This window comes from Carcharodon carcharias, chromosome 14, assembly GCF_017639515.1.
Source record: "Carcharodon carcharias isolate sCarCar2 chromosome 14, sCarCar2.pri, whole genome shotgun sequence".
NCBI classification, from domain to species: domain Eukaryota; kingdom Metazoa; phylum Chordata; class Chondrichthyes; order Lamniformes; family Lamnidae; genus Carcharodon; species Carcharodon carcharias.
In genome coordinates this window covers 129,483,107-129,496,892 of record NC_054480.1, presented here as the reverse complement: position 1 = coordinate 129,496,892, position 13,786 = coordinate 129,483,107, and the positions used below count along the sequence as shown (strand labels likewise).

The 13,786-nt window shown below is 46.6% G+C and overlaps 1 protein-coding gene across 2 annotated transcripts in view; it reads right to left on the bottom strand.

Moving 5' to 3' along the window:
• The window catches only part of LOC121287164 (tyrosine-protein kinase JAK2-like), an 88,460-nt gene that overhangs the window by 43,424 nt on the left and 31,250 nt on the right, over nt 1–13,786 (bottom strand). For both annotated transcript variants that reach the window (XM_041204763.1, XM_041204762.1), the window contains exons 4-6: nt 13,012–13,129; nt 2,723–2,868; nt 858–1,155 (exon numbers count right to left, since the gene is read on the bottom strand). In XM_041204763.1, coding sequence (XP_041060697.1) covers nt 858–1,155; nt 2,723–2,868; nt 13,012–13,129 — 562 coding nt within the window. The remainder of the gene's footprint in view (nt 1–857; nt 1,156–2,722; nt 2,869–13,011; nt 13,130–13,786) is intronic.

The following is a 13,786-nucleotide window of genomic DNA, read 5'->3' as shown; positions in this document are numbered from 1 at the left end:
AATCGGCCAGGCGGCCTTCGGGGTTTTTAAGGATACCTCATCCAAGGGCAGGATGAGGTTTCTGATATCATTAAAAAAATCGTTTGGGCAGAAGGTTGAGGTGAGTGAGTCCGATGTGCGGGCATGTCTTCCTGCATTTTTATATCCTTACTTCTTGGTTTTAAATTCTTCAGCTCCCTGAGGCAACTCTCTGTCTTCAGGGAGTTTTCATTGCGCGCTCCCCCTGGGCCTGCGCTCATATCAGCTCGCACCCTCCTCCTGCCCGTCACCCCGGCAGCGCTGAGCTAATTGGCCAGCGTGAAATGGCGGTCGGGGGGCCAAACACGGGCAGCAGGCCATATCCTGACCGCTCCTGGTCCCGTCCACCCTCCTGGTCCCGCCCACCCTCCTGGGCCCGTCCAGCCTCCTGGGCCCGTCCACCTTCCTGGGCCCGCCCACCCTCCTGGGCCCGCCCACCCTCCTGGTCCCGCCCACCCTCCTGGGCCCGCCCACCCTCCTGGGCCCGTCCACCTTCCTGGGCCCGCCCACCCTCCTGGGCCCGTCCACCTTCCTGGGCCCGCCCACCCTCCTGGGCCCGCCCAGCCTCCTGGGCCCGCCCACCCTCCTGGGCCCGCCCACCCTCCTGGGCCCGTCCGGCCTCCTGGGCCCGTCCACCCTCCTGGGCCTGTCCGGCCTCCTGGGACCGCCCACCCTGGGCCCTCCCACCCTCCTGGGCCCGCCCCCCCTCCTGGGCCCGTCCAGCCTCCTGGGCCAGTCCACCCTGGTCCCAACCACTCTCCTGAGCCCGCCCACCTTCGGCCCGCCCACCCAAAGGCCAGCAAATCCTGCCCATTGGCCTACCAGGAATAAACACCAACCTCATCTCCTTTTAAACTCCACTGGATTCCATGTTCCCCAGAGACACAGATGAACTTGTGAACGTCCTGTCCCTGGGGCTCCCATGTTGGATCTTTAACATGGAAAGTCTCCTTGCTGGGCACAGTTTCCAAGCTCTCCATGTCCATGAGGTATTTCAGCTTCAGGTACTTGAGGTCCGCCTCGCAGTGGCTGATTTTCCTCAAGAATTTGTAGAACTTTCTTCGGATTCTCTTCCTTGTCAGGAAGTTGTGCTGCTGGATTTGGCGACGGAGGGCAGCCGGGATGCAGGACTTGTAACTTTGAAGGGAATGAGAATGGATTCATTAGCAATGGGGAGTCTGTCAAAGGACGTTTCAGGAATAAAAGCCACTCTACAGTCTGTTGGTAAATACAGAGCGGATATGGCTTATAACCAGTTCAGAATTGCAAGATACCCTATTATGTGCAAATGTACAATTTGGTTTAATCAGATACGGTCTATGTTTCTCTTTATTTTCACTTTTAAATTGCTTGTTGATTTGCAGTGCAGCTAAAAATGTTGAGCATGTTCAAAACAGAGATCGATACAATTTTGGTCACGAAGGGAATCAGGAGATTTGGGGATGGGATAGGAAAGTGGAGTTGTGGTCGAAGGTCAGCCTTGAATTTATTGAATAGCCTAGGAGGCTCAAGGGGCTGAATGGCCTACTCCTGCCCTTATTTCTTATGTTCTTAAATAATGAAGTGGTTAAGTTGCTCAATCCCAAAATTCTTCATGACATGGATAACATTTGGCATGGAGAGGCCTTTTGTTAGCAAGGATTTCAGATAAGGAGCAAATAATCTCCCAGATAAATTGGTAATCTATCTTCAACTCAATGGGCAACTGATAGCTAGGAAACTGTGAAGCATTTCTATCACCCCTTAATGAATTATCATGGTTACAAGGACACTCTGTGTTACTGGAGCATTAAAATATCTTTTTTTTTTCACAATTCAGAGAGAGAAAAAGAAGGAAAGAATCAGCAAGGATTTCTTTCTCCAGAGTGCAAGCAGTTACTATCCATTATCTCTCTCTATGATTATTGCTTAAGATATTGAGCGTGTCAAGGTCCCACGAAAGGGGCAGAATTTTATGTCCCGCAGGCGCCCAACCCGATCGGGTGTAAAATCACGCAAGAAGGCGGTTGGGTGAGCGTCCCGATGTCATTGCGCAATATTTTGCTTGGCGGATGCGTACGACAGTCGGAAGCGCGCCCGCCGACAATTAAGAGGGCGAGCAAGCCCATTATCACACAGTTGATTCCGATTTTTCATTGCCCTGTCCAACCTTACAGCTGGCGGACGGGCGAATTGGCCAGGCGGCCTTTGCATTTTTCATCGAATCTCATCCAAGGGCGGGAAGAAATTTCCCTGATGAAGTAAAATAAAAATAAATTTCTGCGGACAGCATTTTTATCGGCTGTATTTTCAGGTGATCGATTACGATGCATGGACACTTTTTTTTTCAGCTTTCAAAACCCTTATTTCAGCTTTTTCGGGTCCCCAGCTCCCTGAGGTAGCTCTCTGAAATGAAATGTCTGAAACGTCTGAAACATTTAAGGAAATGTGGAATGGGCCTCAGTCGCAAAAACACCTGCTCACAAAGCCCATGATTCAGGCTGAATTAGGCCCTATAGACTAAACCATTGAGAAATGTCAATGAACACAGCAGTCAGGGTGCTTCACTCCTCATTCCCACTGGTCGCTCTGTGATATGGGGCTGTCCTTGGGGAAGATCGCAGTGATGGGAAGCACAGTGGGAGAAAATGGAATCTAATATTGTCGGGGAGGGGGTGGGCTTTGGGGAATGGGAACATAGGAGGTGACTTCCTCACTAGCTCACCTGATGTGATGACAGATTTGTTGCAGGTTCCATTTCCTCTCCTTCGATATCCTCATTATGTCCAATACTGCCATTCCCAGACATTCCTCTTGCATTTGCAGGTCCAGTGGCACCTTTATGAGACCACTGACAAAGTCAGTGCGTGACTAAGTAGAGAGAAAAAAAACAGCAGTTGATTAACAAGTTTGATAAGCTCTGTTTCCTTCTATGGTGAACACTGATAAGTTGTTTTCAATAAGGTTGAATTTCCCCTTTGATCAACCCACATTTACCTCACCAACACTTTAATTATGCTCAACGAATCTGAGCTGATTTTCGACCAGAAAGATCAGTGAATAATTAACTATTAGAATAGTATCAGCAGACTTGGCATTTTTAGACAAATGTTAGGTACGTAAAGAGGCCTGAACAGCCATTCAATTTGATCATACCTGATTTGCAATTCAAATACATTCTCCCACTCTTTCCATATCCCCCGATTGTCTTACCCAATAGAAACCTATCATTCTCAGTCTCCATTGTCCCTAGTGTTCACAGCCTTTTGGGAAGAGAGTTCCAAATCTCTACTACTCCAGCATGGGCTTGATAGGCCGAATGGCCTTCTTCCAATCTGTAACTTTTTGGGGGCAATCTTCCATTCTGAAGCCTAAGCTCATTGGCGGGAGTGGAAGTCGGAGTGTTTTCCGCTGGGGGGTGTTGACTATGAGTGATCTTGCGCTGGCCAGCTCATTACCTATGTACCTGTGTGGAGCACAGTGAATCTCATGGCAGGTGTGGACAGGAAGTCGCCATCCCTGCCACGACCTCATGGGGGTCACAGGTCCTGGCGCCATATTTAAAGGGCACCCAGATAGCTTGCACTACCCCTTCCACCTTTGCCCGGCCACTGCTCTACCCTTCCCCACTAACCCTTCCTGCCTTTCTTGGTCATCCTCCTCACAGCTTGCACTGCCACCACCGGGGTCTCAAGCATAGGCTGGCATTTACAGACACTCTCCAAAGAGGATGATGCAGAGGCAACCCGCCGTTAATCATGGAAGAAGTCGACCTCGGCAAGTGCACGCCACTTATATGCAGCCATAAAAGAGGACATCCTGATTTCTGGCCAGCAGGACCTTTAGTCCCAGTGAGGTGGCCTTTTAAAGAGCATGCATGACACGCCAATGTATGCAAGAGACTTCCCAACGTTTTTCTTCGGGAAGCTGGACCTGGTTTTATTACAACTGGGATGAATTGTGGAAACCCATGGCAGGCCTCTTACCCAGCCTGCCTCAGCACTTGCCTGCACTTGTGGCCATCTGGGGTCTGCTCCCGGGGTCAGTGGGCCCAATTCTATCCCACACTTTCCCACACACCCAATTCTACATTATCCCACACTTTCCCACACACCCAATTCTACACTATCCCACACTTTCCCACACACCCAATTCTACACTATCCCACACTTTCCCACACACCCAATTCTACACTATCCCACACTTTCCCACACACCCAATTCTACACTATCCCACACTTTCCCACACACCCAATTCTACACTATCCCACACTTTCCCACACATCCAATTCTACACTATCCCACACTTTCCCACACACCCAATTCTACACTATCCCACACTTTCCCACACACCCAATTCTACACTATCCCACACTTTCCCACACACCCAATTCTACACTATCCCACACTTTCCCACACACCCAATTCTACACTATCCCACACTTTCCCACACACCCAATTCTACACTATCCCACACTTTCCCACACACCCAATTCTACACTATCCCACACTTTCCCACACAGCCAATTCTACACTATCCCACACTTTCCCACACACCCAATTCTACACTATCCCACACTTTCCCACACACCCAATTCTACACTATCCCACACTTTCCCACACACCCAATTCTACACTATCCCACACTTTCCCACACACCCAATTCTACACTATCCCACACTTTCCCACACACCCAATTCTACACTATCCCACACTTTCCCACATACCCAATTCTACACTATCCCACACTTTCCCACACAACCAATTCTACACTATCCCACACTTTCCCACGCAACCAATTCTACACTATCCCACACTTTCCCATGCAACCAATTCTACACTATCCCACACTTTCCCACACACCCAATTCTACACTATCCCACACTTTCCCACATACCCAATTCTACACTATCCCACACTTTCCCACACACCCAATTCTACACTATCCCACACTTTCCCACATACCCAATTCTACACTATCCCACACTTTCCCACACACCCAATTCTACACTATCCCACACTTTCCCACACACCCAATTCTACACTATCCCACACTTGCCCACACAACCAATTCTACACTATCCCACACTTTCCCACGCAACCAATTCTACACTATCCCACACTTTCCCACACACCCAATTCTACACTATCCCACACTTTCCCACATACCCAATTCTACACTATCCCACACTTTCCCACATACCCAATTCTACACTATCCCACACTAGGCTTTTTAAGCCACCTTTACAGCCCTGAGAACAGAATTCATAAAGTCCAACGCCTACCTTTAGGAGACTGATTCCTGACCTCGCCTAAACTCCCCCGCCTGGAGTCCTGTGCTAGCGGGACCAGAAGATTCTGCCCTTTGTGTGAGTAGTGATCCTGATTGACCTGGCTCTCATTTTAAGGTTATATCCCCATGTACTTAATACCCCCAACCAGAGGGAATAATTTGTCCCTATCGAATGATTTGAAACACACCAGATCAGGTCACCTCTGAATCTTTTTTTTATACATATTCGTTCAAGGGATGTGAGCATCGTTGGCTAGGCCAGAATTTATTGCTCATCCCTAATTGCTCTTGTTCAGAGGGCATTAAAGAGCCAACCACATTGCTGTGGGTCTGGAGTCACGTGTAGGCCAGACCAGGTAAGGACAACGGATTTCCTTCCCTAAAGGACATTAGCGAACCAGATGGGTTTTTTTTTTAACAACAATCGACAATGGTTTCATCATCATGGTCATCAGCATCTTCAGGTTTTTTTTTAATGAATTCAAATTTCACCCCATGGTGGGATTCAAACCCAGGTCCCCAGAGCATTACCTTGGCTCTCTGGAACACCAATCCAGTGACAATACCAATACCTCCCCTCCTAAACTCAAAGAGCTACAGGTTAAACACTTCCTCCTAAGAGAACTTCACTCTCTGAACCTCAAATCTGGTCGATCACCTGTGACATTCCACCCAAGAAAGGGAGATATTCAGGCATTTTCTGCAAGGGATTTAAACAAACCATGAAGTCAATCGGAAACTATGAAATATAAACAGAAAATTTTGGAAACGGTCAGCAATTCTGGTAGCATTTGTGGAGGAAGAAATAAAGTCAGTGCTTCAGGTCAATGGCCTTTCACCAGAATTGCAAAATGTTTGAGATGTAGGAGGTTTTAAGGAAGTACGGTGGGGGGGCAAAGAAAAGGAGTGGGGTGGGGGGGGGAAACAAAAGTGAAGGTCTTTAAAAGAGGTGAGAGGCAGGAGAGACTAAAACGCTGATGTTTCTAGGAAAAAGGAGGTTATATTGGAAAAAGTGAAAACACAAAAGATGGGTCTAAAGGAGTCGTATGTGGTAGCAGCAGGAAAATTACCAGCACCTAGGGCCGGATTTTTGCTAGCCTGAGTCAGGAAATTTCCTGACTTGGAAGAGCTGCCTTGGTTGAAAGCCCCCAGTCTCACACAATTTTTGCTCTGGGGGCAGGCGGGCATGGGATAGAATCAGACCCACTGACCCCGGAAGCAGGTCCCAGATGGCCACGAGGGCGGGCAAGTGCTGGGGCAGGCTCAGAACGAGGCCTGCCATGATTTTCTGGAACTTCATCCCAGTTGTAATAAAAGCAGCTAGGCCTTCTAGCCCTCCACCCTCACATCCCCTTACCCCCCTAACCCAGTCCTGATGTCCTCTCCATGGCCTCCATGCTAACTCAATGTCTACTCATGCCCCCACCCACCCTCATGGCACTCATACCCTCAACGCCAAGCTCAATGCCAAATCACCCAGTATCTCCCATGGGCAGACATCAGGAGCCATGTGGAGATGAAATAAGATAAACGTTTAGAAATCTAATACAGGTCTCGCTCTACACACTTGATACTGAAGCAAAATCTCCCATTCATGAAGCCCATTCAAACCATTTAAATCTTAAATGTTTAATCTGTTATAAAAACAAACAAACTTCTATCCCTGCTCCACATCAAAAACAGCTAATCCTTTAATATTCTTTAATCTATCAAACTGTGAACTCAGAATGTCCTGCCATGATAATTGTAGCTTTGGAAACTCAGCCAAGTTTGCATAATGACATAATCATAGCTTTTAGGGAAATGTCAACAAATTGTGCACAAATAAGTGCTACACCAGTTGACCTGTCAATCAAAGCAATTCAGCAGAGGTTTTTTTTAACAATCACTGACAATGTCAGCCTATTTTTTTCTACAGTTTAAAGAGTGGGAGATTTAAAAAACTTCAGATCATGACAGTTAAACGGGCCTTATCCACCCTTCAAGAGCATTTATGTCTACTCCAAGGATTCATGATTCCCACAATGAAGATTAAGGCCCTAGCAACAGTCAAATTGGGTCTGTTTTTGCTCAACACTGAGTTCAAATGGCCATCTGATTTTGGGATTCCACCCTGCAGGAATCATGCCCACTCTCTTCTCCATGCTAGCAAAAATAGGGCCTGTTAGAAATGGGGGCAGGCCCTAATATCTGAAAAACAATGTGAACAGTGGTTACGGTCTGAAATTGTTGAACTCAATCTTGAGTCCGGAAGGCTGTAAGGTGCCTAATTGAAAGATGGCATTCCGCTCCTCTAGTTTCCATTCATCCTCATTAAAACAGTGTAGGAGACCAAAGAGAGGGAGGTCAGAGTGGGACTGGGATGGAGATTTAAAATGACAGGCAACCGAAAGTTCGGGGTCATACTTGTGGATTGGACAGGGGTGTTCTGCGAAGCAGTCACTTGTGGATCGGACAGGGGTGTTCTGCGAAGCAGTCACCCAATTTGCATTTGGTCTCTCCAATGCAGAGCAGATTGCATTGTGAGCATCAATTGGAGTATAAAAATTGAAAAGAAGACTAATGAATTTTCTTATTAGACATTCCTCAGAGTGTCAGCTGCTGGGATCTTCTCCGGGTTATCTCGTAACATCTCCTATCTCTAGATCAGCAAAACAATCAGCAACAACTGGGCGTCTTTCTGTTTGTGAAGTTTTATTTGAAAATATTTTAAGTGTGATTTGTTGATAGTTTACACAAAGCATAATGAGCCATAACTGAAGCTTAACATTCACTCTCATAAATGTTTATGGAGATTTCTTTTTACTCCTATTGCTTCCACCCAAAACAAGTAGATTCTCCCCCAAAAGATTTTCCTCCATGAATATATAATAAATAAATCACCGCTGTTAGACTGTGTTTAAACATTTTGCATTAGAATGAACAGCACAGGAACAGGCCATTTTCCCCAAATGCTCTACACTGATGTTTATCCTGAACGTGAGGCCTTTCCCACTCTATTTCATCCCATCTCACCCTATCAGCATATCTTTCCATTTCTTGCACCCTTGTGTGTTTATCTATCTTCCTCTTAAATACATCTATACTATTTGCAATAATCGCATTTTGTGGTAATGAGTTCCACATTCTCACCACTCTCTAGGTAATGAAGTGATGGAAAGTGCCATTGACAGTGCTATCAAGCAGCAATTACACAGCAATAACCTGCTCACTGACACTCAGTTTGGGTTTCGCCAGGGCCACTGAGCTCCTGGCAGCCTTGGTCCAAAAATGGACAGAAGAGCTGAACTCCAGAGGTGAGGTGAGAGTGACTGCTCTTGATATCCAGGCCGCATTTGACCGAGTGTGGCATCAAGGAGCTCTCGCAAAACTGGAGTCAATTGGAATCAGGGGGAAAGCTCTCCGCTGGTTAGAGTCATACCTAACACAAAGGAAGATGAATGTGGTTGCTACAGGTCAAACATCTCGGTCCCAGGACATCACAGCAGGAGTTTGTCAGGGTGGTGTCCTGGGCCCAACCATCTTCAGGGCCTGAATTTTTCACTCGGTGGGTGCAGGCGATCGTTGGGCTCCGAAGTGGTCGGGAAACGGGCCCTCAACCACGATCGGCCCCTGACCGCAATTTCACGCTAGATGGCCACTAACAGCCAGTCAGCTTGAACCGTGCCCTGAGAAAGGCTCAGCAGTGTCAGTGGGGGTGGGGAGAGGGCGGGCGCTGACGTCACCGCGGGCACGGGTGAGAGTTTCCACTGAGCTCCCAGCAGGCAGACAGCTGCCCCTGGGAGCTGCAGACCTTCACAGGATAAACGAAACAACAAGAGTGCTGCGAAATATGTCCACGCAGCACGATTAAGCACCTGAAAGCAAAGCTCATAAAAAAAAACAGTCCCCAGTTATCTCTAATTATTTTATTTCCCCATGGAGATTTCATCCCACCCTGGATCGAGGTTTGAGCAAAGCTATAAAGGCCACCTGCCGATTGGCCCATCCGCCAACCATAAATGTGGACGGGCCATGAAAAATTGCTTTCAATTGCCTCCTTAATGGGCTTTGTTGTCTGCTTAATTGTTGACGGACACGCTTCTGACTGCCGCGCGTGCCCACCGAGCGAGATATTGCGGGAGTGTTCGATGACGTTGGGACGCACGCCTGACTTTATCTTGTGCTAATTTACAGCCTGACAGGTCAGGTGCGCGCCTGCTCGTGGGGTGTAAAATTCTGGCCCAGCCGCTTCATCAATGGCCTCCCTCCATCATAAGGTCAGAAGTGGGCATGTTCGCTGATGATTGCACAATATTCAGCACCTTTTGGGACTCGACAGATACTGAAACAGTCCATCTCCAAATGCAGCAAGATCTGGACAATATCCAGGCTTGGGCTGACAAGTAACATTTGTGCCACACAATTGCCAGGCAATGGCCATCTGCAACAAGAGCGAATCCAACCATCGCCCCTTGATGTTCAATGGCATTAACATCGCTGAATCCCTCACTATCAACATCCTGGGGGTTACCATTGACCAGAAACTGAACTAGACTAGCTCTATAAATACTGTGGCTACGAATGCAGATCAGAGGCTGGAAATTCTGCAGAGAGTATTCACCTCCTGACCCCCTCAAACCCTGTCACCATTTATATGGCACAACTCAGTAGTGTGATGGAATACTCTCTAATTGCCTGGGTGAGTGTAGCTCCAACAAAACTCAAGAAGCTTGACATCATCTAGGACAAAGCAGCCCGCTTGATTGGTGCCTCGTTCACAAACATTCACTCCCTCCACCCCCAACACACAGTAGCAGCAGTGTGGTACCATCTACAAGATGCACTGCAGCAACTCACTAAGGTTCCTTCCAAACCCGCAACTTCTACCACCTAGAAGGACAAGGGCAGCAGATACATGGGAACACCACCACCTGGAAGTTCCCCTCCAAACCGCTCACCACCCTGACTTGGAAATATACCGTCGTTCTTTCACTGTCGCTGGGTCAAAATCCTGGAACTCCCTGCCTAACAGCACTGTGGGTGTACCTACACCACATGGACTGCAGCGGTTCAAGATGGCAGCTCACCACCACCTTCTCAAGGGCAGTTAGGTATGGGCAACAAATACTGGCCCAGCCAGCAATGCCCACACCCCATGAATTAAAAAAAAGATTTCTCCTGAATTCCCTATTGGATTTATGAGGATTATATTAATGACTCATCATTCTGGGTTCTCATGCAAGTGGAAATAAGTGGACATGAGGGACCAGCAAAGTGATATCGAAAGGTTAAGTGGGGGATGGTTGTTGTGGGGAGGGGGGGGCAAAAATTTGGCAGATGGAGTAAAATGTAGGAAAATGTGAACTTGTCCACTTTGGCAGGAAGAATAGAAAAGCGGCATATTATTTAAAGGGAGAGAGATTGCAGAGCTCTGAGGTACAATGATGTCCTGGTGCATGAATCACAAAAAGTTAGTATGCAAATACATTGCAGGAATTAGGAAGGCAAATGGAATGTCAATTACTGCAAGGGGAATTGAATATAAAAGTAGGGATGTTTTGTTACAGTTATACAGGGAATTGGTGAGACCACATCTGATGTACTGTGTACAACTTTGATTCCCTTGTTTAAGAAGGAACATAATTGCATTAGAAGCAGTTCAGAAAAAGTTCACTTAACTGATTCCTGCAATGTGGGGGGGCGGGAGGGGGGGCATTATTTTATGATGAAAGGTTGGACAGGTTGGGCCACTATACTTTGGAGTTTAGAAGGTTGAGAGATGATCTTATTGAAATGTCTAAGATCCTGAGATGGCTTTTTGTTTATTCATTCACGGGATGTGGGCTACGCTGGCTGGGCCAGCATTTATTGCCCACCCCTTGTTGTCCTTGAGAAGGTGGTGGTGAGCTGCCTTCTTGAACTGCTGCAGTCCATGTGGTGTAGGTACACCCACAGTGCTGTTAGGAAGGGAGTCCCAGGATTTTGATTCAGTGGCAGTGAAGGAACAGCAATGTATTTCCAAGTTAGGAGGGTGAGTGACTTGGATGGGGACTTCCAGGTGGTGGTGTTCCCATCTATCTGCTGCCCTTGTCCTTCTAGGTGGTAGTGGTCGTGGTTTTGGAAGGTGTTGCCTAAGGAGCCTTGGTGAACTCCTGCACTGCATCAGTGCTGAACATAGGAACAGAGGATAAAGGAACATAGAAGCAGGAGTAGTCCATTCAGCCCATTGAGCCTACTCTGCCATTCAATACAATCATGACTGATCATCCACTTCAGCCTTTTTCTCACACTGTCCCCTTATCCCTTTACGCCACTGGTATTTAGAAATCTGTCAATCTCTGCTTTAAACACACTCAATGACTACGTTTCCACAGCCCTCTGGTGTAGAGAATTCCAAAGATTCACAACCCCCTGAGTAAAAACAATCTCCTCATCTTGGTCGTAAGTGGCTTTCCCCTTATTTTGAAATTGTGTTCCCTGGTTCTAGACTCCGCAGCCAGGGGAAACAGTGTCTATCCGTTTAATTGCTTTGTAGCTTTGTAGGTTTGAGAGAATGTTTCCCCTTGTGGGAGATTCTAGAACTAGGGGAAACAGTTTAAAAACAAGGGGTCTCCCATTTAAGGTGGAGATCGGGGAAACTTTTTGTCTCTCAGAGGGTCGTGAGTCTTTGGAACTTCCTTCCCCAGGGAGTGGTAGAGGCAGGATCATTGAATATTTATAAGGCAGAAGTAGATAAATCCTTAACTAACAAGGGAGTCAAATGTGTCGGGGGTAGGTGGAAGTGGAGTTCAGACCACAATCAGGTCAGCCTTGATGGTATTGAATTGTGGAGCAGGCTCGAGGGGCTGAATGGCTTATATCTGCTGTAAATTGATATGTTTGTATGTATGTTCATATGGAAAAATCCTCTCCACATCTACTCTGGTTGTCAAATCTTTTCATAATCTCAAACACCTCTATCAGGTCACCCTATCAATCTTCCCTTTTCTAAATAAAGAGCCTCAGCCTGTTCAATCTTTCCTGGTAGTTCTAACCTCTCAGTTCTGGTGTCATTCTGGTAAATCTGTTTTTGCCCTTTCTTCGTTGCCGCTATGGGTTGGATTTTATGGTCCGAAATCAGGCAGGCCACGCCCCCTCGCTTATGGAAAATATGGCATGATGATGTCATCCCTCCAGTCTCTGATAATCGGAAGGCAAGGGGGGGCCGAAATCGGATGCCCACCTGCCCTTTTGAGAAAACCAATTAATAAGATATTGGGCTTGTTAAAAAAAACAATCAATTGCAGTTGCCCACTCCATTTTTCGCTTGTTGTACAGGAAGAATGTTGGCAGTGAGTAGAGGTAAGGGGCCATGGTGGGGAGTGGGGGGCAGGAGCGAGAGGGCTGCGCACTTCCTGTTCCATCTCCCTTACCCTGCTGTTAATGGTGAAATCCAACTCTATATCTTTTTTATTACCTGATGACCCGAGCTGTGCACCGTATTCCAAGTGCTCCCTAACCAAGGTATGATACTAGTTTAACATAACCTCTCCGCTCTTCCACTCTACCCTTCCAGAAATGAAAGTCAGTGCTTTGTTTGCTTTTATGTTTTGGTGGCCTTATTAACCTGCATCGCTGTTTTTAGAAATCCTTGACTTCTTGGCTCCAACCAATGAACTCAGAATTCAATGAACATTTCCTAATGTTAGAAAGATCCCAGCCTGCTTCATATTCCCTAAGGTGTAAACGCTTCACAGTTACCTGAGCAAAGAGGTAGTCTATGACAGAGTAATCCAAAACGGTGTTAATGCACTCCTTTGTAAGACCATAGCGATATGATTTCTTGCTGCCTTGTCCAAACCAATTGGGGAAGAAAAATCTATGCAGAAAAAGGGAGAGAGATGAGACCATCAGCATGAAAATCAGCGACGACAGTCTTATTGTCTCTTGTTTGTTCACGGGATGTAGGCAACACCAGCAAGGCCACATTTATTGCCCATCTCAAAAAGCTCTGAGGGCGCTGAGAGTCAAGGATGTGGTGTGAAACAGGAGTCACTTGCAAACCAAACCAGGTACAGGCAGCGAATTACCTTCGCTGAAAGACAGGAGGTGGGTTTTTTACCACAATCCAGCAACTTTTATGGTCATTTTATTCTGGTGGCAGTCCAAAGCACCAAATTTATTAAAATCAATGTCACAATTTGATCTCAGCACCTCTGAGTAATTAGTCCAGTGTCATCATCACTAGGCTATTGTATTCAACAATAACTTGCATGGTGCCTTTACTATAGTAATACTTCCCAAGGTGCTTCAAAGGAATATTATCAGACAAAATTTAACACAAACACAAAATCTCTACATGAAGAGATCACAAAAAATGGAGGACTATCTTACCAGTTGACAATGGCTTTATTAACTGATCATATTTGATAGTCCATCAAAATGATTGATCCACCAAGATTTATGAACAGATTCAATCACTCCCATTACATCTTCCTTCCTTAAGTTTGTAAATCAATTGCAATCTTTATCAAAG